Source organism: Zonotrichia albicollis, chromosome 3, assembly GCF_047830755.1.
Source record: "Zonotrichia albicollis isolate bZonAlb1 chromosome 3, bZonAlb1.hap1, whole genome shotgun sequence".
NCBI lineage: Eukaryota > Metazoa > Chordata > Aves > Passeriformes > Passerellidae > Zonotrichia > Zonotrichia albicollis.
In genome coordinates, this window is record NC_133821.1 from 46,487,448 (window position 1) to 46,513,726 (window position 26,279).

The 26,279-nt window shown below is 38.4% G+C and overlaps 2 protein-coding genes across 14 annotated transcripts in view; one reads left to right on the forward strand and one right to left on the reverse strand.

Annotated features, from left to right (window-relative positions):
* VIT (vitrin) overlaps positions 1 to 8,323 on the forward strand; it is a 57,397-nt gene extending 49,074 nt beyond the window's left edge. For all 8 annotated transcript variants that reach the window (XM_005486528.4, XM_026793078.2, XM_074537300.1 and 5 more), the window contains 2 exons: positions 602 to 1,115; positions 1,444 to 8,323. In XM_005486528.4, coding sequence (XP_005486585.2) covers positions 602 to 1,115; positions 1,444 to 1,622 — 693 coding nt within the window. In that variant the 3' untranslated portion in view covers positions 1,623 to 8,323. The remainder of the gene's footprint in view (positions 1 to 601; positions 1,116 to 1,443) is intronic.
* Positions 7,120 to 26,279, reverse strand: part of STRN (striatin) — a 69,196-nt gene continuing 50,036 nt past the window's right edge. For 5 of the 6 annotated variants that reach the window (XM_026793076.2, XM_014266643.3, XM_014266642.3 and 2 more), the window contains 8 exons: positions 23,526 to 23,701; positions 22,527 to 22,574; positions 21,735 to 21,856; positions 20,715 to 20,882; positions 18,372 to 18,512; positions 15,992 to 16,099; positions 15,057 to 15,143; positions 7,120 to 14,970 (listed from right to left, as the gene is read on the reverse strand). In XM_026793076.2, coding sequence (XP_026648877.1) covers positions 14,801 to 14,970; positions 15,057 to 15,143; positions 15,992 to 16,099; positions 18,372 to 18,512; positions 20,715 to 20,882; positions 21,735 to 21,856; positions 22,527 to 22,574; positions 23,526 to 23,701 — 1,020 coding nt within the window. In that variant the 3' untranslated portion in view covers positions 7,120 to 14,800. The remainder of the gene's footprint in view (positions 14,971 to 15,056; positions 15,144 to 15,991; positions 16,100 to 18,371; positions 18,513 to 20,714; positions 20,883 to 21,734; positions 21,857 to 22,526; positions 22,575 to 23,525; positions 23,702 to 26,279) is intronic. The other variant, XM_014266640.3, reaches the window with a different exon arrangement.

The following is a 26,279-nucleotide window of genomic DNA, read 5'->3' on the forward strand; positions in this document are numbered from 1 at the left end:
TCCTACCCACACTCACCTGACTGACTCCCACTAACCCTATAGAAGCTGCCCACAGATCTGGCCCTTATGAGTATTTACGTATAAAAGTTAATAGGTTTGGTTTTGGTTTTTTTACTATTTGGCTCCTCAGCTTAAGCCCCAGTTTTCACTTCAAAGTAGTAGGGTTTGTCAGCAAGCAAAACTTTCTTTCTTGTCCTGAATGATGGGAGCTGAAGTTGCTACCTGGCAAACACACTGTAATGTCCATGGGAGCCACGCTAACAGCAGCTCTGTGATTTGGATGTTTTTCCCACAAACAGTGTGACTCGCATAAAAAAGCCTGACAGGTGGCAAACTTGCTTATTCAGTTTTTTCACTACTATAATATCAGCTCCATCCCACAGTTTAAAAAAAAAGGCAGGAAAAACTGTCACATTACACAAGTATCTGTGATGTTACACTGACATCATTTCCCAGGGAAGCAGATGGTGATTGCAGGAAAGGCCATTTCAGACTCCAGCACTGCTCTTTCCAGGAGCCTATATTTACAATTTAGCTACATCCCCTAGCAGGAACAGGCAGACTGAATTTCCATTGCATTTATCCTCATGTTGCCTCGCAGGCAGTGTGCAGGACAAGCGGTTTCTATTCCATCAACGTGCCCAGCTGGTTCAGCCTGCACAAGGTGGTGCAGCCCCTGGTGAAGCGGGTGTGCGACACCGAGCGCCTGGCTTGCAGCAAGACGTGCCTCAACGCCGCCGACATCGGCTTCGTCATCGACGGCTCCAGCAGCGTCGGCACCGGCAACTTCCGCACGGTTCTGCAGTTCGTGGCCAACATCAGCAAGGAGTTCGAGATTTCGGACACCGACACGCGCATTGGGGCCGTGCAGTACACCTACGAGCAGAGGCTGGAGTTCAGCTTTGACAAGTACAGCACGAAGCAGGACGTGCTGAATGCCATCAAAAGGATCAGCTACTGGAGCGGGGGCACCAGCACGGGAGCAGCCATCAGCTACGCCTCGGAGCAGCTGTTCAGCAAGTCCAAACCCAACAAAAGGAAGATCATGATTCTCATCACAGATGGCAGGTCTTACGATGATGTCAGCGTGCCAGCCATGGCTGCTCACCAAAATGGTAAGGTCTTCTATCACTGCCTGCTCTCCCCCCATGCCTCAGCACTTATCCAGGTCAGATAAATGCAGCTTGCTATAATTTGAAGGCACTGGATGAAACCTTATGAAGCAAGAGTAGTACTTTTCTCTGGGCTCCCACTGAGCTGCAACAAGATCAGCATCTGTTTAAGAGCTGAATAAGGAACTTCATAAAAAAAAAACAACTTATAAATCATCACAAATGCAGCAATGTCTAGGAGATCTCAAACTACATTGCAGTATTGGTCTTAAATTAGATTTACCGCAATGAAAACTTTAATGCTTTTTCTAAACTTTGGGTTTCTTTCCAGGAGTCATCGCTTATTCCATTGGAGTTGCTTGGGCAGCCCCAGATGAACTGGAAGCCATTGCATCAGACCCCGCTAAAGAGCATTCCTTCTTTGTGGATGACTTTGACAACCTCTACCGCTACGTTAATCAGCTCATCCAAAACATTTGCACAGAATTTAATTCCCAGCCACGGAACTGATTGACTCCAGTAAGGCAGGACCCTTGGGTGCTGTGCTGAAGGCATGACAAGTGCCACAGAAATAATGCCAGTCCTCAGTTCAAGAAACACTGGAGGTGTTTCCCTCTGGTACTTTCCAGTCAGCAAGGTTGATTGCAGCTCTGTCCCTGTGCATGATAATGCTCGTGTAGACTGTTGATTTTTTTTTTTTATTGTGGGCATCAGAAACTCTGATTTAGATGGACAGCAGAAGAGGCAGTGAACATGGAGGAAATAACTGCAGCTGTTTGAAGAGCTGCTTCCAGCACAGAGCCCCAGTTTGCTCAATTCTCACCTTTGGACACACACAGGTTCCTTAGAAGTGCCACCTGCTCCCTGAAGTGACCAGGCCCCTTCAGGGAGTGGCCAAGCTGCTGAGCTGCTGTGGTAGAAACACCTCATGTGGCACTGCCCACCAGATGACACACAGATCAGGGCTCAAATACCAGATGGAGGGGTAACACAACTTGAGTACCTCCTTAAAAGCAGGTATTCTGTCCACACTGCTGTCTTGTCAGTAAGTTAAGCTTCAGCTAGTGTCAACTCAAGCACTGGGACTTATCCAAACCTGGAGAAACTGGAAAGCAAGAAAGAGGAAAGGTTCAAACCCCAGGACCCTACAACTCTGCCTCCTTTACAACCCTACAACCCCAATAAAGCCCCAGATCCACAGGGCAGCCAACATGCAGGAACTGGAATCTAGTCTCCCACAACACTGCATTAATTAATTGACCTTGAGAAGTGTCTGTCCCCTCAACTTCTTCCTCCACTCTTGGATGGTTCAAGGCCTGCAGGACCACAGGAGTGTTGCCAGGACGCAGGAGACTCTGAGAAAAACTGTGGGTTTAAGCTGCTTACAGTCACTAAAGCATTTAAGACCCATCACTCTGTCATTAAACCAACACTCAGAAGTGCAGTCTCAGTGTCAGGAGAGCTATTCAGGAACAATTAACAGGATTTAAGAGGGAGTTATCTGAAGTTCTGTATTGTACACTGGGAAAAGCAGAATTTCAAGCATTTAGATACTCTCCCTCAAATTTAGGACCGGCTTTTCTTTTATGGACTGATTTCAAAATATACCTATTACAGCCCTGGATCTGTCAGAACACACAGTGGTTTCTTAAGTGAAGAACTACCCATGTCACTAGTCAGTGCAGGAGGAGGGACACACTAGGAGGACCAAAAAAACTCCACTCTATTTAGGAAGCAGCAGTTGCCGGTTATGTTCCATCCAGTATCATTAAAGAAAACACATTCATTAAGCAAAGTTATCAAAGGAGCCAATAAAAACATGAGTGTTCACACTCCTTAAAGCAATCAAAGCCATGCTGTGCCAGGCTTGTGGAACTAACAGGAAATGGAAAGAAATTAAAACTCAGATTTGCCATATTACTTGCAAATCAGGCTCTTAAAAGCATTTATAGTTTTAATAACCATGAGCCAAGATATTTATTAGCCACATAAATTCTAATTGAATTGCCATAGGGAAGCTCATTTTATCAGCAAAAGTAGCACTATTTTTTAAATCATTATGTTTGGAAATATGACTAAAGTAGCTTATAACCTGTCAACTAAGTAAGCACAACACAAATTAATGAAAACAGCAGATTTTGCATGATCCCCCTGGTGGGGTAACATAAGCCAGGCTGGGGTCCTCTCAAGAGGTTATCAAAACCAATTTTGGATGAAGCAGTGGTTTTACACAGTGAAAGTTCATCACTTCCCATTAGAAGAAACATTAAGTTCCAGCTTTAACTGAGTATCATAAATTCAACCATTCTAGCCAGACTGAAAGCGCAGGACACTGTCAGCATCCACAAATATATTTGTATGCAGAGTTTTTACCACTAAGCTCAGCTACTGCACTTCACAGCAATATCTTTTGGCTTGAAAAAATTATTAAGGACAGAGAGCTAGGCATGAGGCATGAGCAGAGCAACTCCTGATATCCCCCATCTCCTGACTCAGCTCCTCACTACCCTTCTGCTGAACACATCTTTCTCTGTCAACAGGGGACATTACATGGCCTGGACAAAACTCAAACCCATTACCTGAATTTACTGGGGACTTCAGTTTAGACACCAGATTTGTTGTCTAAAAACCTGTTTGTTTTGGGGCCTGATTTGGGGCTGTCTGAGAAAAAGGCCTTAATCCTAACTTACAGTTACCCTTAATACTGTGGTTTAATTTTTAATGCAGCAGCTCACCACCACATATTGTTCTCCATACTGAATGTACTCTTGCAGCACCGAAGATTGGTACCCTGCAGAGACTCCCCAATGCTTCACTTGTGCAGTGGTGGCCGAGACATTGGGAGCAGCTAGAGCACACGTGCTCTTTACGATGTGCTAAGGGATATATGCATATGGGACATAATTTTTTCCTAAAGCTTAAAGTTTAAGCAGTGACATTAAGCTTTCAAATGCTTTTTCAGAGGAAAGCTGCACAGCTATCTTTTGTCAAGCATTTATAAGGTTTCAGGGTTTGTTGTTCAGATGGTTTATCTTAAGTTTACAGAACAACTATGGTGCTTGTTTCTCAATCTGCATTTTTATTTACTTCTTGGGACTATCTTGAAATTGTCAATACTCAAACTGTGAAAGTGGTTTAATCCAACTCTCATCTAAACATAGATGTCCTATTCATAAGCACCGTAAACTTAGGTGGAAGTCTCAAAATTTTGAACACACCCTTCCATGCGCTCACAGAACACACTCCTCCTCACCTTTACTTTTCATAGCACTCAAATCACTTGCTGCCTACTAAAGTCTCTAAATACTGTTTGATTAAAAAAACAAGTTACCTTACATATATAGATAAATGTTTAAAGGGGTATATTTGTTTGAAGAAAGCAGAACTCCTTCTGTAACATATGCAAGCTATTTTGAGCTTATCAACATAAGTTGCTATATCTTTTGCAATAAAATTGTCTTAAAGGCACATGCAGTGCATGTCATCTCATATGGGGTTAAAAAATAAACAGCAAATGCAGCCCATGACATTTTAGTTTCTGAAACACAACTGAGGTTATTACTACATTATGGCAGACTTAGCAAGGTTGGCAAAGCCCTGAGTGCTTCAGTGTTGTCCTTTTACATGCTCAGATGAAAAAGATCCTTAGAGTGAGCTACCACAAAATTACCTGTCAGAGGCATCAGTCAACTGAAGCAGAGCCTAATGACTGAAGGGCATCAAAATTATATGTACTTTTCAAGGTCTGCAAGATCATGTCTTATTTGGAATCAGACTTCCTTTGGAAGCTGAAAAAATATGACAGTGGCTTTACACAATTTCTAGATGTGGGACTGAGTCAAAGGAGGATCTACATGTCGAGTCACTTGATGCTGGGCCCCTTAGTTTCAGGTGTCTGACCAGCTCAGTGGAACCTGCTGTCTGGCAAGGCATGCCCGAGAGAAGAGATGGGAGCTGTCTGAACTAGTCACTGCATGCACATTCTAGAGAATGTTGTCTGATCACCCTCTCCCTAAGAAATAAGCTCCTTTGCACTCAGAGTTGGCTGGTGGCTTATCAGTGCTCAGCAACCACAGTGCAGAACACCCACCTGGAAATACCTACTGATGTCCATGCTCTGGAAGCCTTGGCAGAGCTCACTTGCAGCATCTCCTGCCAACTCCAGCATTAGCCAGTCCACCAAATTCAATTAAGCATTCAGCCATCTCTTCAGAGAGAAGTATCTCAAATTTCTGTCTCCCCAGAGCAGGACACAGCATTTCTGTTGTCACTGTGCCACCCTGCACAGAAGGCATCACCCCCAGTGTGCACCTCCTGCTCCTCAGCTGCTGCTTTGCTGGTTTGGCAAGAGGAGAGTTTCTCCATGGCTGCTGCCAACAGGGGGGCAGACAAGCTTCCCCTTCCTCCTCACACCCATTCCCCCATGGCTCTCCAGCACACAAGGGGAACTATACCAGTAATCAGGAAAAGCTCTGGAGTTCAGCATCCAGCCCGGATCAACCCAATCTAAATACATTTATGGATTCAACACCCTACCCGTAACCCCACAGGAAATTCATCCACATTATCTACTTAGAAAGCCAAAGCAAGCAGTAGGTAGTATCAGAAACATTACCTAGACACCAAATTAAAGTCACTTTTCTGTGGTATACATACCTTAAATTACTTCATGGTTGAACAAAGCCACTATTATTCTGCTAGCTATTTTTCTCTGTCCATGAGCAACATTATAGAAGCAACTTGATGCCTTTTCTTTTCCATTCCCATCTCATTTCAAGACATCTTCGACACAATATCAGGCCATTTACATTTGCTGAGTCACCTACATACTGAAAACATTACAAATGTACATCTATGCAGCTGAACACTTCAAATTCCTCAAAAGAATCATTTTTCCTTGTTAAACTGGGGGAGGAAGGGGGATGAGGGTTTTAGCACTGCATCAGCAACACTGCTCACAATCAACTGTGTCAGTCTTACTGAAAGGCAAGAAACATGTTATTTTCCTTAACACCAGTTTAACCCATTCTCTGATTTTAGTGAGAATTCTGATAGTGCAGTTCAAGAATTCCAGCACTCGTAGAAATTACTTCTTTTTAAGCACAAGAAATTGTAGAAGTTCCACTGTATCATCAAATATACTCACTTTTCTCACATGCAAATCACCATGGGGCCATGTCACAGGCAAACCCATAAGCATGTTAAGAATGCCTCCCCTATGTGAGGGTCACTCATGTTATTCACTGAATCTTCTTTCCCCCCACCTCAGGAATCTTCTAGAGGCATTCACACATGTGTGAATGAGATTGTACTGCCAATTCAAAAAGCGATTCCTCCTTTCCTATGAGGCAGGAAGACGAGTAGGACCAAATCAGGCTATTTTATACCAACCAAGAAAAGATGAGAACTTCACTTACCCACCTACAAGCTCATTAAAAACAGGATGGGCTCACTGACAACAACTTGTTCTGCGCAGGTCTGTGTAGGTTCTCGTGCCACCCGCTCACAGTGCTGTTCTGAGCACCTTCCTGCAGAGACACAGCTGCCATCTGTGATTGTGCTTTGCTTTCCCTCATCCTCTCCCCAAGGGCAGAACCACGCGTTTATTTTTGCACTGAATGAACGCTGTCCTCGGGAAGAGCCACGTGTCTGGCTGTGAACAAGGCCTGCTGACAGCCCAGCTCCTGCAGAACTGCACCCCCTCCGCATGTCTGCTCACCCCACATTCACCCCCACACAGGCACCACGTGCCCCGGCACATGGAAGGATGTGGGGTGTCAACAGAGCCAAGCTGGCGCAGCAGTACGAAACCAAGACATACGGAGAACAGAAAAACCAAGGCACTCCTGTGAACACGCTGCACAGTTCAGCAGGAATTTCACATGGAGTTACCTCAAGCCGCTCCAAACAAGTCTACTTGTCTTCCTCTTAATGCACTTCCCCCTCCTAGCACTCACTCCAAAACCACAGGTATCTTGTGATAAAATGCAGAATCATGAACACAATGCAAAATGTTGAAAAATAGTATTTATTAGCACCCAATTTACATAATTATATGGTACAAATGACACTTGCTGCTGCAACATTAAATAAAGCTGCTCTTAAAAACCATTGCTTATTTCTGGAAGTCCGTGTGATTTTGCTCAGCACAGAATGCGGGTACAGTACACAGATACCCCACTTCACTACTGCCATACCAACACAAATACCTGCATGGTTACCTCAATGGGGTCTCATTTTAAACGGCACACTAACATAAGCAGATCTATATAATTTTAAATGACAAAATATTTATTTGACTTATTCAGGCAAGTGAATGTAGCTTTAAATATAACCTATCCAAGAAGTTTCACAAAATATGAATTGCAGTGAAAAAGAGAAAATTCAGGGCTGCACTTGAGAAGCTCAAAATTACACTGGCGTATTTCAAAATAATCTCCCTCTGAATTTTCTATCTTTGCCATTTAGATATTTATCCAGCATTTTAAACTACTGAGTTTTAGTAAGAAGTTTAATACTAAGTTTCTGAATAAGCATTTCCATTTAAAGCAAAAATTTATATTTTTAATAATAAACGCTAAACAAATCTTTGGAGATTGAATCACTTTCCTTTTTCTCATGTCCCATGATTAATAAGCCTTTTCAAAATCATGAAATATATTACATTTATGGATGCTTACTCCCAAGAAAACTATTTCCTTCATAAATTAGAAAACAGAATTTCTCACTCAAAATAACATTCACTTTTGTACAACAGTTGCATTTAAACAAGGTAATTTTGGTGGTACTGCAATTCTGACACAGCCTTGTACTGAGCCATACACAAAAAACTGACAAGTGGACTATTACTCAACAAGTAGGTACTTCTCATTTGGATCCAAAATTCTGCAAGACACTTGAAGTCCAACATTGTTTCAAAGTAGTCATTCAAAACTGGTGTATAAAATCATAACCTATCCACAGTTCTGAAGAGGAATCTTAATTTCCTTAAGCTGTTTGTATACCAGCCACAGTAGCCTTTTCATATCAACAATCTGCAATGGAAGTGACCCAAAACAGAAGGGAAGCCACTGAAATTACTAAGATGTTAGTGGTTATTGCCTATAGTAATTTCTCCTAAAGAGAGCTGTCAGGTATCTCTAAGTTCTAGCAGAAAAGAAAAAAAGTGTATTAATATAAGCAACAACAACAACAAAAATTCTAAGCTACAGTCCATATGGCAAAAAAGTTTGTCTTTTTCAACCTGACAGTTAACTGAAGATAATTATGCAAAATACAATGCAAAGCTGACATATGTCAACAGAGAACCTTACAGCAACAAAAGTCATCTCATCATGGAGCTCCTTCAACAAGTTTTTTCAGATGCACTATTCAAGGAAAACATAGCACAAGACCGCTTTTCAGTTTGCTTGGACTATAAAGGTACAAGAAATCATTAGCTAGCATGCTCAGTTTGCATTTCCAAAAGAAGTGCTAACACATATGAGACAGTTTTCAAAACTGATGCACATTTGCAAATGTTCAACTTCAAGGAAACAATTCTAGGAGCCATATACCTGAAAACAAGCTACATTCGAAAGCACTGTATCTTGATGATAGGAACCATAAAAAAATAAATTCTTAATGGAAAAATATTAGCTTGAAGTCCATCATTTATCCCTTATACAATGTTTTTGGCTGTTTTTCACAAGTAATCCAAAAATAATGACAATATTTGGCTTGGCAATAAGTTTTCCTTTCCCTTTCAATCCAGCTGTATAAATCTTTTCCCAACACCAGAGTCTAATACTCTGGTGTGAGGACCAAGGGTTACTCAAAATAGGCAGGAAGTAATTTTGGGAGCCTGCAATTCAAACTTAAGGGAACAAAAGAAGGCTGGCCTGGAGGACCACGTCAGTACAAGGCTTTGAGCAGTTTAGAAACACATACACGGGGTATGGTTTAAACACTGGTGTGACCTCCCAGGATCACAGCATGGCTTGGCAGCATGAGCAGGGCAAAAGCAGTCTAACACTCAATACCACAATCTACACTTAGGCAGGAAGAAGTTGGGCTAAGAATATAACATTGTTAAATGCCTTTTTAGCTTAGCCATAGTTTGGATTTTGTAGTCTAACAACAAGTCTCTCCTGACAACAAACCAGATGAGCTCCAGAAATTCAACTGGATTTATGCCTTCTGTAGTGGAATCCACGTTCTCAAAAATATCTTAAATGATACAGCAATTCATAAGCTTTCACAACTGAGTGCAGAGCAGCAAAACCAACTCAGAAGGTAGGCTAAGAGATAACACACCAAAATTAAATAAACTGTGTGTAAGGAGGTGCAAATCAGCCTTTTGGTGGTGAGAGGGCTGGGCTGAAGCTGAAGCTTCAACCACCCTTAAAAAAACCACTCCAAGAGAAAAATCAGAAGTCCTTCATGACATCCTGCAGTAAGTGCTCACTGCAGATGAGATTTTAAGATTCTCAGAAAATGTATCCTAAAGGGAAATTTAAGTGGGAAGATAAAAAGCACATATCAAAAGGATAGATAACCTGCACAGGTATGTTCATTAGCACAGGCACAGACATTTTTTTTAAAGGCCACACTTCCAATCATCCTCCCTCCTAGGAACATTGCCACCAGCTAAACAAGAGTGTTTGCCGGAACCAGGACTATTTAAACAAGAGTCATCCTACTCCTTCCCCACCCTCCCCAGGAGTTTGTTCATTTGCTCTGCTGTATTTAGCACTATATTTTACAATACGGCCTATTTTTTTTAAACACCCTGACATAATTGGATGGACAAACACTGCTGTCCATCAGTTTCTCTGCTGCTCAGTAGGAATGTGGCAGAGGTTTTCAGTGGCAGTTTACAGGCAAATCATTTCCATAACTGTGTATCCAAGCTTACAGAAAGTGATGATGAAAGGGTCAAGACTGTTCACCTGTTGTCACCCTCTTCAACTAAACATGTTATCAGGTTCACATAAAATATTCTCAACACCTTCATGTCCTTATGGAAAAAAGGAGCTTCCTGAAACATCTGAGCATTTTTTTCAAGGAAATCTTTCCATCCTCTCAGCCACTCAATAGTAACAACTATGCTAAGTATCTCTACGATGCTCATGAACAGCAGCTGCCCAAGAAAACTTGTATTGCCATGTCAAAGATTGCCACATGTTATACAAATCAATTTACCACATGGAAGAGGTTAACTATTGCATTCTGATTTCTTCATTTCTCACAGTGTAGTCCAAACCAACTTCCACTAAACAGCCAGAAATTTCAGCACAGGAAAACCACAATGGCTACCTTTTCTTCCTTAATGCATCTCAGGTTGATTAGGCATTTCACACAGGCACCAAGCAGGCTCTTGGATACCTGGGACAGACAGTCTGTGAACACACTGTCAAGCCACAGCCTGAAAATGTTTCCAAATCTTGAAAGGCATTAGTAATACCAAGACTTGATTATCTGATCATTATGCCTGCTTTTCAACTTTTTGTTTTCACACTTCTGCCCATCAAAAGCTGCTCAAAGAACACATGAGTTTACAGAAACTGATGCTCCCCAAAATTACACTGTTAAAACCTAAGGAGGCAGAGAAAGGCAACACATCTGTGATCCAACAAATGTACTAAAAAGGTACTGTAACTAAGTCCTTTATCTCTCATACATTTATTCAAAAGAACAAATCTCTGGTTACTTTAAATTCACAACTGAAAAGCAGTGTTGGATGACCTAATCACAAAGCTGTATGGTGAACACCACACACGTACTCAACCAAATTCCATGGGACTGCTTTAACATGACATTATTTGAAAATACACGTCCTAAAAGAATAGGCTACAGTACATGGCATGTAGTTCTACAAGTTTCTTGCTAAAGAACATAGTTTATCAAAATAAAGATGGATGAGATGAAAGTAGCGAATCTTTTATGTGGAAGTTTTCTCTCTGAGGCGCAAAAATAAATGCAGACACTAGGATTTTGTAAGAGTGACACAATATATCTAGAACTTCTTCCAAGTTACTCCAAATAATTCTGTGCAAGTGTTTTGGTAACTGAATCAAATATGTGAAAGCAAGCAGCCCAGTGAAGTAAATTAGAGTAAAAATGAGAAAAACTAGTGGACCAATTTTCAACATACAGAAGGACTGAAAATTCTCCCATTAAATTAGTTAGTATAACCAAAATCATTAGCACAGGCTAAAATAGACAAAAAATTATATGAGCTAACCATTAAAAAATTACCATGTAAATTAGATATTGGGAAAATAGTAATGGTAAAATGCTATATACTGATACTGCATAAAAATGTTTTTTTCACAAGAATAAGCCTTGGGTCCAGTTTTGTTTACAGTTTGGACATATGTATCACACTAATGAAAGTTACTAATTACACTGAACCAGGAAAAACTGCACAGAAAGGGGGAACAAATAAAAATAATTTAGTGCCCTCAGAAGTTCAAAACTTGTAAGATCCAGGATAATCATGAAACAGGAATTAAGTCTTTAGCTGCAGAAGAATCATAACATACTAAAAGTAAAGAAGAAACTTGAAAAGCAGCAATGCTCAAATGTTATTTAAAGGAATTGTCATAAATAAAGAAATATGATTTAAGTTTGTCAGACATCAAAAGCTTGGTCTTCCTACAAAAGCATCATGTTAGAGAGGATAAACCCAACCAAATAATAACCACACTTAACAGATGACCCTCAGACTAAGTCCAACAAATCATGTATGTGGAATGGTGGTATGGACACCAATATCTGGAGAACTGAGCTTAAGGATGAAAAAAAGCAAATGTAGTGCAAAAAAAGCAGACTAAAAAATAGCTTGAAGAAAGCAGGAAGGAATGAAAATATACAGACAGAACCAGGGCGTGCATGGAGGTTCCAAATTACAAAGACTAGGAAGAATATGCAAAATGGCACAAAAGATGGCTTGGAATATTGGCATGAAATTACAAAAAAGAGCTACTAAATATTACATAAATCCTCCTGCCAGTGAGATGTAGTCATTGAAATAATCTTTAAAAGGAAGCCTAATTGTTTTAGAACATATAAAATCTCACTGGCCAAGACAATATTAGAATGCACAAGTCTACAACCCTGCTTTAGCAAGCAGATGGACTAGATAACCTAAATAATTTTTTCAACCTTATCTCCTACGATGATGCTCAGAAGATCTGACAGGCTCATGCACAATACCCTGCAGTCCTACAAGTATGTGAGCAAGTACAGTAAAAAGACATTGACATCAATTATGAAGACAAGCACAAAAATATATATATTCCACAACCTCTTCGTAAGGCTACATTTGTTTTGTTTTGTTTTTTAAAGGCACCTCATCCTCTAGCTATTGCCAGCTTTTAAAAAAATCACTTTTCAGTTTGAGCAAGAGCTCAAGAGTGAGAAGGAAACATCTTTCAATTCACATTTGAACAGCCACTTCTTACATTCCAATTGTAATCAGAATGACAGTCTTTAAAAACAAGCATGCTGGCCTATTAGTTTTTATGTACAGCAATTTAAACAACTGTGACTACATATTGTATTGTGTAAGCAAAAACACAACATTCATTTCATACTCACACCATTATCCTTTGTATACACAAACTCAAGAGAACTCTTAATACTAAAACATTAAAATGCACCCATGGAGTCTTCCCTTACTAGACACATTTAATACATGTTTACAATATATATACACATATATAATATACATAACTTTTAGAATTTTTCAAATAAATTTTTGTAATTTTCTCTTCAAAAAGAAATAAAATAATGACACTGAAAGAATATGAGTCAAGTACACAAAACTCTCACAAAGTTGAATGCTCAGTTTTGCAGCCAAGTTTCCTCCTTTTCATCATAACCAAAACATTTTATAAAAACTAAATAATCTGTATTATTATTGTAGTCATCTGTTTCATGGTAAAAGTTCTAATCTTATCTAAGGAAATATATTGCATATCAATATCATGAACTGACATATGTGAATATTCTGAGCAATAAAAGGTATTCCAGAATATTTTAGCAGTACATATAATGTGTAGCAGGCTCAAACAGCACAGGTCAACCTTTTATTCTAAATAATATACTTGCTTTAAACTCTGAGATCAACTTCAAATGTGGTCCCACCCCCAAATGGCACTCTAAGAACAACATAGTCAAACCTCATGTTGATATCGTTCGATGACTCCTGCTTATGAAGTGTCAGTTTAAAGGTAAGGATTTATTTATCAGTTTCCAGTCTTAACCTCAGGCTGGTATATGAAGAGTTGCACTGGATTCTTTCCTACTCATATCAGCACCAGAAATCAAAAATCCAGCAGAAATTCTGCTTTCCATTCCCATCAGAGAAAAACACCAACTTCGTGCTTATGAACAGTAATAATTCTGATGATGACACGTAACAGAAAAGAACCCACTCACTTTCCTTTAAGAAGGGACAAAAAGACTAACAGATTGGAATAAAAGTTATTTGTCAAATCAACAGAGAAGCTCTGAATAGATAAACAAAGCACATCTGTTGAGTAATTACGAGAAGCACTCATTCCTCAGGTAACCCAATCAATGGCACATACACCCAGTGAAGTGAACAAGGTAAAAAGTCCCTCAAATGGTGCAGCTGGGAAATATTATAGCAGTAGCAGAATCTCTCAAACTGATGGAGCTTTGTACAGTTTCCACCTATTCCACTAAAAGGACTCATACAAAGCATCAGATTTAATCTTCAAACAAAGTATTTCACTGTTATCCATAATGCCCAGAATGATACCCTTTTTAGCAGAAACAGAAAGAGGAGATGAATGTTTGATAGCTAAAATTGTAGGACAGCTTCTTTGGAAAGCTTTGTGATAATTTCTTGTGCCAGATCTCCAAGAATAAACAGCATTAAAATCTGAATAAGTTAAATTTGCTACTACAGTATGCACAGACTGCATCAGTCTGTTGTTAATTGGGATTTAGACTAAAGGCTCAGTTTCTAGCCATACGCTAATACAGGCTTAAAAAATTATATCGCTTTTGTGGCAAACAAAATATTTACTGAGAAACACAGAAGATGTAACAGAAACTTTACTGCATTTTATTGTATGTTAGTAATTTGCCTTCCTTTAATTGCATTTATCTTAGGCTAGCAGCCAGGTGGCTGAGATTAACTATCTGCTACTGCTCTCTGAATAAGATCTACTTTATTCATACACCAAAGGGATGACAAAGTGCCTCTCACATGATACAGTAAAGAGCATGTGAACTGACTTTGAATCACTTTTTCCAGGTGATTTGAGTACATTAAGATTCTTCAATGAGAAGCATCCTAGGAAGTTTCCCTCTTTTCCTACTCCCTGATGCAATTAGACCCCTTCTTTCCAGTACTCCATTTTATTAATAGAGAATACGTAGACCTAGTTTCACCCAAGGCCTGCCTGGACGAAAATTCACACCCTCTACATAAAAGCTTTTTTTTTTTTTTTTTAAACTATTTGAAACTGAGAGATTCCAAGCTCTCAGCACCAGCTGAGCTCACAGAAACCAGAACAAACGTCAATTTAGAAAACAGCACCCTGCAAAACTACACACTTACAAACATTCTCTGAATTATAGGGCAGGATAAAACAACTCATGCCCTCCTCTTCTCTTTTGTGCAGCTGGTTAAATATATACAAAGCTAAAGTTGAATGGGAAGCACTCTGTCATACAAACACTTTAGCCAGGGCATCTGCTCCTGCACTGGCAATATAACATTTGGATGGGTGGAAAGCCACATCATGAATGGACTCATCAAATTTTTTGCGATGGGCAGTAAATTCTTGGATGCAGGTCTTGCTTTCAAGATTCCACAAGCGAATTGAGCAGTCATGGCCTAAAGAAAGGGAAAACAGTTTTCTTTATAATTTGCATGCCTCCCACCATTATGAGAAAAAGAAAATGAAATCTGAATGTACTTACTGCCAGACATCAAATACAAGCCATTAGGATCAACAGCTAAACTTGTAACTGCATCTAAGTGAGCTACCATGGAGTGGATCAGTTTTCCTTTGAAAGAAAAAATTTATTTAGGTTATTTTCTGCAATTAACTTTGTTGTCTGTATTCACTGCTTATGACCCTATCACAGCTGATATAAACACAAGAGATCTTGTCCCATGACTGAATCATTAAAATTATAGAAGTCAGTTTTTGAATGTTTACAGCTCCCAAGAACCACAGCAGCAGTATGACCAATGTTTATGAGACCTTTGCTTTAAGCCACGCTGACACTGCAATCACTGTGCGTTTTAAATATCTGCCCCTTAAGCACATTAATGGAGTTCTCAGGTAATATCTTGAATAGGTAGGAAGGCAGGGGCTGAGCATACTAGAAGCAATTAACATAAACTACCTGGGAATAGGGGATAGTGTTAGTTGTCTCAGAGAGAATTAATGTTTTCTCACAGCTTATTATAATCACAGCAATAATTTCATGTTAAAAATAAGAACTCATGGGTCAAATGTAGCAGAGGTCTAGGAAGCACTAAAGGAGTGCCAGAGGTTCCTGTTCTCAAAAGCAAAATAATACAGACAATCAATAGAAGAAATATAAACATAAGAACATGAAGATTTTGAAAAAGATTCATTTTATGTTAAATATTTATAAACCCCATACATAGGGCATTCTACAAGAATGGACAGAGAGATCCAAGCTCCTTATCACTTTGCCAACAAAGCTTTAAATGAGCTGGCAATCTTTATACTCTACTGTTGATGAGAGATTTCTGCTTCAGAGGCTATCCAATTCTTGACATCCCTCAGCATTTGCGTGAGTAATACTGATCATAACAAAATTGGGAATACAATTTATATTACACAATGGCTATGGCTAAGATCTGCTGGAAAGATGCATACCTGTGTTGTTGTCGTAGAATTTGATGTGTCTGTCTTCATGAGCAGTGATACTAATTGGAAGAGTTGGATGGCTGATGACTCTGTTTATCTGACAGGAAGAACTGACTGCTAAGAAAAAACCCACACACATCAGCATAAGTAAGTTACTAAGTTCTTTGAAAGACTGCTACAAAGAAAAAAATATGTAGTCAATCTGATTTGCAAAATACTTCTTACATATCCTGGCAACTCTCAGCTAGCACCTTATGTTATACGCTTTCCTCTAAAATACTTTCCAAACTACACAAGACAAAGACTTACATAAAACATATGTATGCCAAATAAGGTCCAGCTTTTGGACATGGTTTTAGATAGGCACATCAGGCAAAAATGTAAAAGCAAAAACTGAGTGAAAACACCTCATTCATACACATTCCTCCTCTTGCCAAGTCAAACTTTCTTCATAACACACAGGACAGGTAAATAAACACTGCAGGCAATATGTTTGAAGCAAACAAAATCTACCCCTTATTATCTGATGTATATGTATTAAAATTATTATTGAAAAAAGGATGCTCGATTATTCATAGGAGAGCAAATTTCCTAGCCTTCAGTAATTCTGAAATAGCATGCATATATATAGATGTATATATACACACAGAGAAAAAAAGTATAGGAATTTTCTGGTTAGAGATCCAGGCATTGGTATGATGCACATTTTAATGCAAGAGGTGTCTTAAAAGCCATAGATTATGAAAAAACCCTCACATAGTCATTACACAGGAAATCAAAATACAGATATTGTCTTTCATGTTGACTGTATTTAGCTAAATTGCTTCCAAAGAACATTCACACAATTTAATCTAAATCCTTACTAAAATAAACAAAATAGAAGGTTCACTTCCTATTAAAATGGTTTTACACCTTTCTATAAAAATCTGAACCATAAGATAGTGTCAGCATCCACAGGACACTTAGAAATTATGAAAGTATAAATTCAGGAAAAAAATTCCACATTCATATTCATAAACACTCCTAAAATTACTAAAAGCACATGAACCTTCACAACATCCAGCCATCCTCATGGTTTGAAAATGCCAAGCAGAGGCTTATGCTGAGCAGAAGAGTCCCTAAATAGTGTGTAGGGCATTTCAGGTGACATTTTCCTCTTGTCTAGTTCTTGTAGAAATAATAATTTATTTCTTTAAAATACATGTAAGCTTTATAGTACTGTTACATAACCAAAGATACTAAACAGGGACTGCTAGTTGCCATATCAGGGTCTTCTTTTCCTAAAGGAACATTACGGAATTACAGCAAGGAGTAGGTGCAAAAAACAGAAGGGAGAAAGGGAGGGAAGAAGAAAGGTGGCTTCCACTGAATTGCTTTAACTAATTTAGAACTGTTTTTTTAGACAGGAACAAAGATGTGGGTTAAAAGAAGACACCCAGCACAGTAAGGATAACCTAAAGAAGAGATATGGAACTTTCCATTTGCTCTTATAAAATTACAGTCATTTCAATATTTTAAAACACACAAGCAAAGCCAACAAGAATGGCTTAGTGCTTTTTAAAAATATAATTAAATAGTAGAATTCAGTGACATAAATCCCTAAGAGTGAGGGAAAAATTACCAAAATTTTAAAAGACTCAGTGTTTTACCATTGTGGCCTGAATATGAACCCTTATGCTTCTGCTCATTCTGGTCTCTTTTGTAAAGTCATTGTAAAATAATGTACTAACAGCAGGCTCTTAACAGCATCCTCTGAAACTTCTAGTATTGGTCACTGACATGACCCAGGGCATTATATGGATCACAAGGAGACCCTGTGAATTAATGCTCTTTCACTGGAGCTTTGCTTTCCTCCTTCAGTGAAAATTTCAACTAAAGCCCACGTCCAAATGAGACAAGAGTGCAATAAAGCTTAGAACATGGATACCTCTGTAAAAAAATAAAAACAATTGACACACACTCCTAATTTTTAAATAAATTTAACATTAAATTTTTGCCTCTTTTGCGGTTTGGGACTGAAGAGAAAATGGATATATTGAATCTGCAAAAATCACAAAGCCTTATTAAAGAAAGTTGTGTTTTTTCTCATGCTACTTGAAGAGTAGCATTTCCTCTCTTTCCCTTGAAAAGGAATTCAGAGTGTGAGCTTGTTTCTATCTTATTTCAGAAGTATACACATTCTTCTGCTACTGCAAAACCTATGAGGTGTGTTGTAGTAGTAACAATTTACTGTTATATATCAGAACACAGCTTCTAACATTATCCTTCTTATAATTTCTCATGACACTGCTTAATTCTTTGGAAGCACTGAAAAGATTATCAAGAGTATCCATCTTAAACGAGCATTTTTTTTTTTTCCTTTAGTTGGTTTGGGGCTTTTGATACATACTAGTATCCACAGTGGACTCCAGGGTAAGAATTCGCTGCCGTGTCTCCATGTTAAAAATGCTAGTGTGTCCACTGTTAAATGATGCTACCATGAGGCTTGGGTCACTGCTCACAAGGTCTACTGATGAAGGGATTCCCATTTCTAGAAAACAATGTAGAGAAGATGGTGTAAAGAAAATGAAAAAAAAAATTAAACAAAAAAAATCCTTACAAAAAAAGCAAGCACTTCAACACCAAAAGGACCCCAATTATCAAAGGAAATGTTGCATTCTAAAATATAAATTATACCAATCTAAATGGCTTTCCCTGTATGATAACTATTTTAATCCTATTTTTTTGGACATGTGTATCAACAACTTTCTTTACTAAGATGCTGTATCTGGAACTGCAGCTATGCAGAAATCTCCTTTAAATTTAAGAAAGCAAGAACTCCCTGTCCCCTTCTCCTTCCTTTAACTGTAACAGCAATTCTCAAAAGAAACCCCACCAAACTCCATTGTTTTGAGTAAAAGGACATGAAATTGAAGTGTACAACAAGTGACATGACAGATAATTAATGTTGTTATAATTAACTTAGACAAAATCAGAGCTTAATAAAACACCAAAGTTCTCCAGGTGCAGATTTTGCACACTGGAACTGTCATCATGTACGATTACATAAATTCATTATAAGCTTGTATTTCAAAGCTCCTGCCTATTGTGGTATATATTTGATCTCCTGATACTGTAGCTATCTGCGCACTACAGGACAGAAGGTCAAATCAGCAAAGCTTGGGCATAGGATATATTCCTTAGGATTTTTCTCTTCAAATGTCCTGTTCACCACCTGCTATGTGAAAGAACACCACCAGTTGCAACAGACGTCAGGAGGAGGAGAAGACAGAGAGTGAGAAACTGAATTTTAAGCAACCTAATGTTGGATCATAGATTCAGATAACACAGGAATACCATCACATCCCTGTAAACTCTCTAGAGATTCACGGGAGAAATGTCCTTGTGAGACACAGGACCTCAGGAATGGCAATAGTTGGAAGTCTACAAGTATCCAAAAAAAAGCCAAAAAGGATTGCTGTGAGAAAAAAATCACATTGTTTTTCAAGTGACCTTTCCTACCACTGCCATGCCCGCTTCCTGGTAAGCAGGAATCTGCAGCTTCCTGGTAAGCCTACAATGGTTAAACTGAATGACTTGAATAATGAGTGACAGATATTTTAGGGGTTTGTTAAAGGTTATCAATAAGCTATTTGGAAAACTGAGCTTTCAGTCTTTGGATTTCACAACTGGGCTTCATTCCAGTTTAGAATAAAAAAAAAAAGCCCTAATATTATAATATATTGCCTCTGTGAGGGAAGACTACTCCTCCTTCCCCCTTAGTTTAATAATTAAAACGAAAACAACTCACAGTAACAAACTCCAAAACTCTACCAGGAAGTTTTCAAAGCAGGCAGATAGACAAGTTGGCAATAACAAGCCTGCATACCTTTAGAAATACAGTTTTGCTAAAGCTAAAATACATCAATATTTCTATTTTGCTCAGTCTGTTTCGAATAACAAGCAATGGCATATCTGACCAGCTTTACACTATAATTTGACATGTCTGTCCAGCTGTAACAAAGTTTATTTTGCCTCAAAGTATTTCTGAAGAGATATGGGACAGTCTCAGCTCATGGGCTGTCTTTAATGACTATCAGCTGTAAGAGAGTTTGGCCACGTCAATGGGCTAGTTCTGGAGCACTCTGGCTCAGACAGACAGTAACTTCCAGAAATTAGATTCTAACCAGTGGGATTTTCACTTGTGCATGACATTTCAGTAACTAACTCTAAAGGAGTATGTTTTTTTCAATTAGCCCTGTTTAGAATTGCTAGGTTATTGTGAGTTCACAGATCTGCAAACTCAGAAATTCAATTGGAATCTCTGTGTTAGAGGCACAAGGAACAAATCTGGAAGGTACAATGACACTGGCCTAAGATGAAACACTGGTTACTCCAAACCTCCACTGAGGTAGAAAGGGCTTTTTATTCTGGACAAACCAAAAGCAAGGGCTAGTGGAAACTCAAGTCTGAATGTGAATTATGGAGTTAATACACTATCCTCCATGGCACTAGGAACATCAGCAGATCATCTGCAGCAGTTGGCTTTCAGATGTATTTAACTGTCCCCCTGAATGTAGGTAAATATTCAGGTAATGTCAGAGAACGGTCACAAAATTTACTCTTCCCAAAAACATTCATAAAGATACAAAACTCAGAAAGAAGCACAGGAAGTATTTCTATTCAGTAGCCAAAATTATGTCAGTTTGAACAGTGATGTTCATGAACTTCAGGGAAGGGCAATTTTCTGTACCTTGATTATCATTAAAGATATTGAGAGCTGGAGCAATTTCTGTAGCTTTCCACAAACGTATGGTGCCGTCTGCTGAACAGGACAGCAAACGCTGGTGAGCTCCACTGTAAACCAGACCCCACACTGCATCTGTATGGCCTACAAAAGCACCTCTTAGAACAGAAGGATCTGTGAACCAAACACAACGAAACACATTTCAAAACAACATCTGAATTAAGTCAATAGCTGTATCTTAGCCTATGTTTAGGCACCAACCTCTGGAAGATAATTGATAAAAAATCCCAAGATGAATCACATCATATCAATACAGAAGTCTTAGTTATTCTGGCATTAAGATGCTTGAATTTCAGCAGCATATGTGACATTCAATTATCCAGTTTTCAACTAAAGAAACAAAATGCTTCAGCAGAAGGGACAGTATTGACTTTGGCAAAACACACTTCATTGTTAAAATTCACTTTCAAACTGCTATTAATGCCACAGCAGTCCCTTTTATGCAGAAGCTAGCTTTGAGACCAACTGCATCTGCAGCTACCACAAGTGCAAAATAAATCATAAAACCCAGACATAAGGCTGACATCCACTCAAATCTAGTAAATTTTACTGAACTGGGCCTTTTTAGCTGTTTCTAGCCAACATTAACAGCTTTGGTGTCAGATTATAAAACCTTTTTATCTCAACTCCACAGAAATTTGTCAAAGAAAAGAACACTAAAATACACATTTCCTGTACCTTCCAAAGGATCAGGTTTAGTCCTGTACTTCTAAAACCTGCACTTTAGACTAGCTGTTTCTAAAAATTATGATGAGATTGAGGCTTTTTTTAAGAAAATTACATTTTATCTTGCCATCAAGCAGTATCAGCATTAAAACAAGAGGTTACTTAAGTAATTGAAGATAACATTCAATCTGCTGTTTTAAACTCTCACAGAAGCATTATCTACACGTTATACTATTTTAGTGACATAACGTGGCTGTCACTAAACTTATCATGTCACTGCTGCGTGCGACAGCAACGTACCATAAGAGTCATAGGGGTCAATGTTTGGGTTGGTTGTGTTCCAGCCATGGATGAGGCCATCTGTTCCCCCACTGTAGCACTGCTCACCATTACTGCTCATCACCACACAGAGCACTGGCCCACTGGAAGAAAGCCCCAAAGAAACACTGACCGTTAACATTTTCATCACATGCAATGCAGTGTCCATCTTAAGAATTTCCATGTTAGATACAATTCACTTGCTACATGGATTGCAACAAAAATGCTGCATAATGAAATCATATGTTACAAGATTTCCCATAAAAATGCCCTCCACAATATCTGGTAACACAACTGCAATCAGGACAATTAATCATTATGCACATGAAATGTGAAAAACACCACACTTTAAACTCTAGGATTTCATATTTCACATAAACACATTTTTTCTCTTTTCAAAAGATTTAAGGGGCTTTCATGAAATCATCTCAGTAGATTTAAATTCACTGCATTCATTCTTCAGTTTCATTCCGCATATGGAAGTATGTGTCAAAAAGGCAAAAGCTGCAATGATGAACAGAACACCTGAACAAATTTGAACAGTATCATTTGTAGGTTTTTCATTTTAAAATGATGGTATATCTGACTTCAGACATAAATAACTATGCAGAAGGAAGCAGAACACATGGAGATATTCTAAACAACATAGGAACTAAAAGTGTCATGTGAAATCAGCAGTTGATAAGGTGGAAATCATTTTTTTAAAAAAATCTGTTTCTGTTTAAAAATCTTATCTTTCTCAAAATATGACAGTATTTCTCAGGAAATACTTACTTATGTGCTCGGAAGGTATATATTGGCTCTACATCAAGAGAAGCACTCCTAAATGAAGTACGAAAAAAAATGTTAACATGTGTACCATCTTATATAATGCTTCAGAAAAATTTGCCAGAATCGCTAAATTCTTAAAATCCCTGCTACATCTTTTGCAGTGTTTCTCCCACAACTTCCTCTCCCAACATGACTTTTCACGGGTCAAGGAACTATTTGCAGTCTTTCAAAACATGACAGGATTGGTTGGATTTTCGTTTGAAGACCTTCAAGGTACTTCAGAGACCCATCAAACAAGCAGCTAGGTACACCAATGGAACAGGAGTGGAGAGACATCAGCATCACATGGAATGTATCATTAATTGTTGTTATTGGAGCAAAGGAGTTTTGGACTCAAAGTTTTTCTATCAACACTGAAGTGCTTCAAAATTTGCTGCTCTGGATTTTATCAATCCAAGGGAGGACTGTGTTATGCCCAGTTCTCCTCAAAAGTGTGACGTACTCCCTTAACCACATCAGCCCCATTACGAATTTCCTCTGATTTCTGCAAATTCCCAGCAATTTGCAAGAGACAGTTAACAAAGGAACCTGGCAACATCTCAGAGTTTCAAGCTGTCCCATGTATATGCATGTATGTGTATACATACATATGCATATATATATAAATGCATCCTATACATTTATATACACATGCAAGCACACTAACAGGCTGCATCCAAATATTTTCACTAGTAAATTAATTTGTCATGTTATCTACAAGGAAAATATAAAAACATGAATGGTTTTCATCTTCACAAACAAAACACATTCACAAACACACATGGATTTTTTCTGGCATTCTTTAGGCATCTCCACCCTTCTCTAAGAGCTTGTTTTCCCAGTCTTAAATTCAGGGAACACTTTGCATGAACTGTAAGGGCCATTCAGTGAAGTAGTATCTAGATTTTGGTTTTCCTTCATAAATTAAAATTGGTTTTGAAGAAAATAAAGAAAAATTCTTACTTTTTTGCTGGGGCTGTTTTTTGTAAATTCCACATTTTTAATGTATGGTCCTCTGAAGCTGTTATTAAGACTGGTTCAACTGGATGAAAAGCGAGACCTCTTATTCCATCAAAGTGACTTCTTAACGTAAACTTGGGGTTCCAAGTCTTTCTCAATGCATCCTTATTGTTGGCTATCTAATAAAAAAAAATGCCAAACTTGTAATTAAGCTGGAAGGCACAACAAAAGGAAGAAATCAAAAATTTAGTTTGGCATTTTCAGAAGATGTCAAATTACCTCACCCACTTTTCACAATAGCCTGCTCTCAAACAACAGTCCACTTAACACTAACCAGACCCTTCAAAATGAGAACCAAGGTAGACATATTCCATACGAGTAATGTTGCATCCACAGTGATAAATTCTATGCAAATCTGAAATAATCTCATGTCTGTCAAATTACACACTTTAAAAGCACTGGTAATTGAATTAATACAGTTAAGTGTTTAAAATTTGATCTATGGCTCATTCACTTACAAAGTTTGGCTTGACTCACCAAGGTGCAGTCCCTGAATATCCAAAGTACTACTGACATAACACCTCTAAAGAAAAGATCTGAGAGAAACAGAGAAGTCTCTGGAAGCACAGAAAGGAACACAACCTAACTTACCCAGCTAAGGCAACACAAGCTCTGTAATAATGCATGACAAGTAAAGTTTGCCAGAATAGAAAAAAAGAAAGGCAAAAAGGACTTGGCTACTTCTACTACTAAGAATCTAATTGGCAGGCAATAAGGTATCGTGTATACAAACACAATTATTTGGCAATAAATGCATTGTAGATGATCCAAACTAAAGCCTTTTAATAAAATAAGTTACTTCAATATTGCTCCTCTGAACAAACATTGACACAAAATGCTGAACAAACTTTTTCACTGTCAGTCAACAATGTCATGAGTTAAATTTACCTTTCCATAACCAATGCTGATGATGGTTATGGAAAACTAAGAAAACACATAATTGTATTGATGTTTACCATGTTGAAATCTAAAGATAATTCCAAATAATTTGTAACTTCAACTGCAAAGATGAGAGAACTATTTTGAGCCACTTCAAGAAACATTTTATCCTGGGGACTGGAGGTGAAAGAGGAGGCTTAAGAACAGAAGTGCTTTTTCTTAAGCTTTGTTACATCTGGATTTAACAATAAAAATATACATAAATTAAAAGGTTCTATAGATTTTAAACAAGGAGAAATGAGCCACAAGAAACATCAGGTTTAGTCTCATCATCTTTCTTACTAATGACATATTGCCTTGCTCAGGGAGACAAGTCAGTTTCTTTGCCAGTTTACTGAGCCAATTTGGCTGGGTGAGGGAACAGACAAATGCTCGAGCTGGTACAAGGATGGGGCAGGACTGCACAGTTAGCAGCTCTGGCAGGTTTTCTGAGGACTGGCCAAGAAAGTCTCAGCAAAACGGGTACAAGATGTACAGATATCTGGAGAGGAATTTGGTTGCCTCAACATAGGCACCTAATGCCAATCAGGTGCTGGAGGGAACCTGCCTGCCCTCCAGCTGCCGTACCAGCAGCACGGGTTCTGTGCCACAGCTGCAAAAGCCACAAAGACACCTCAGACGGCCTAACAGTGAATTCCAGTCCTGGCAAGATAAAATTCTATATTTGCTTGACATTCATTCAAAAATGTCCTTCCAAAAGGAGTCCAAGAAGGGCCCTTCATAAACTGGAAAGCAGACGGAAGGCAGTCCCAGCTAGGAGACCAGCAGCAGAGCTGGAAACAGATTCTAGTCCTGACACATCACCCACCTGGCTGCACCACATCACTCTGCCCACCAGTCTCACAAGCTCTGAGGCTGGTTACTCACACAGCACACAACCTCCTTCTGTCTCTCTCCACCAAAGCACAACTGTGAGGTAACCCAAGGCCTGAAAAGCACTTTGGTGGGATGCCAACCCCAAAATTGGCACCTGATCTGGATTTGCCAGTTATAATAATACTTGTGTCTATACAAAACTGAAAATGAATTGAAAACAAATTGAAAACTAAAGACAGCAATGACAGCAATGACAGGTACTTCTCTTGTTCAAAGCTGTAAGAAATCAAACAAGAGTCTACTGCAAAGTCTAAAACCTCCAAATCAGTACTTAACATTAAATGCAATGATTTTGTAGTTCAGTCACTCTTACCTAAAATCTATTACAATTTTATGAAGATGATTAATCTATCCAGAAGACTAGAGGAAAAAAAAACAGAGCCAACTAAAGTGAACATTTGTCAAGAATGTGCAAAGGAAGGAAAAAGAAAAGGCAAACTTAAGTGTATTGGCTAGCAATCTGGAAAATTTAATCTTGTTAGGTACTCTAAAAACCAATATACAAAAAAAAATTCTTTTAAGTAATAAATTAATAATCTTCATTACCAAGTGAAAACCATTCTTCAATTTACAGTCAAAGCACTATGTAAAAAACTGAAGCCATGAAATGAGGTAGGCTAATGCTGCCATTTTTAGAAGAAAATAATCCAGCAAAAATATCAGTGAGATGAAAGAAAGCAAAAATGGGAAAAGTGTCTGCCACTCTTGAAAGCAAATATATTTAAAGACTGATTCACGTGATTTTTCAACTTAATTCTCCATATGATTCAAAACTGAAACTTAAAAATAAATACTAAGCTTTTGCTAATCATACCTGATTCACATTTGGCAGCCAGATTACATTATCTGTAAGCTAAACTTACAATAAACTTGAAATAGGAA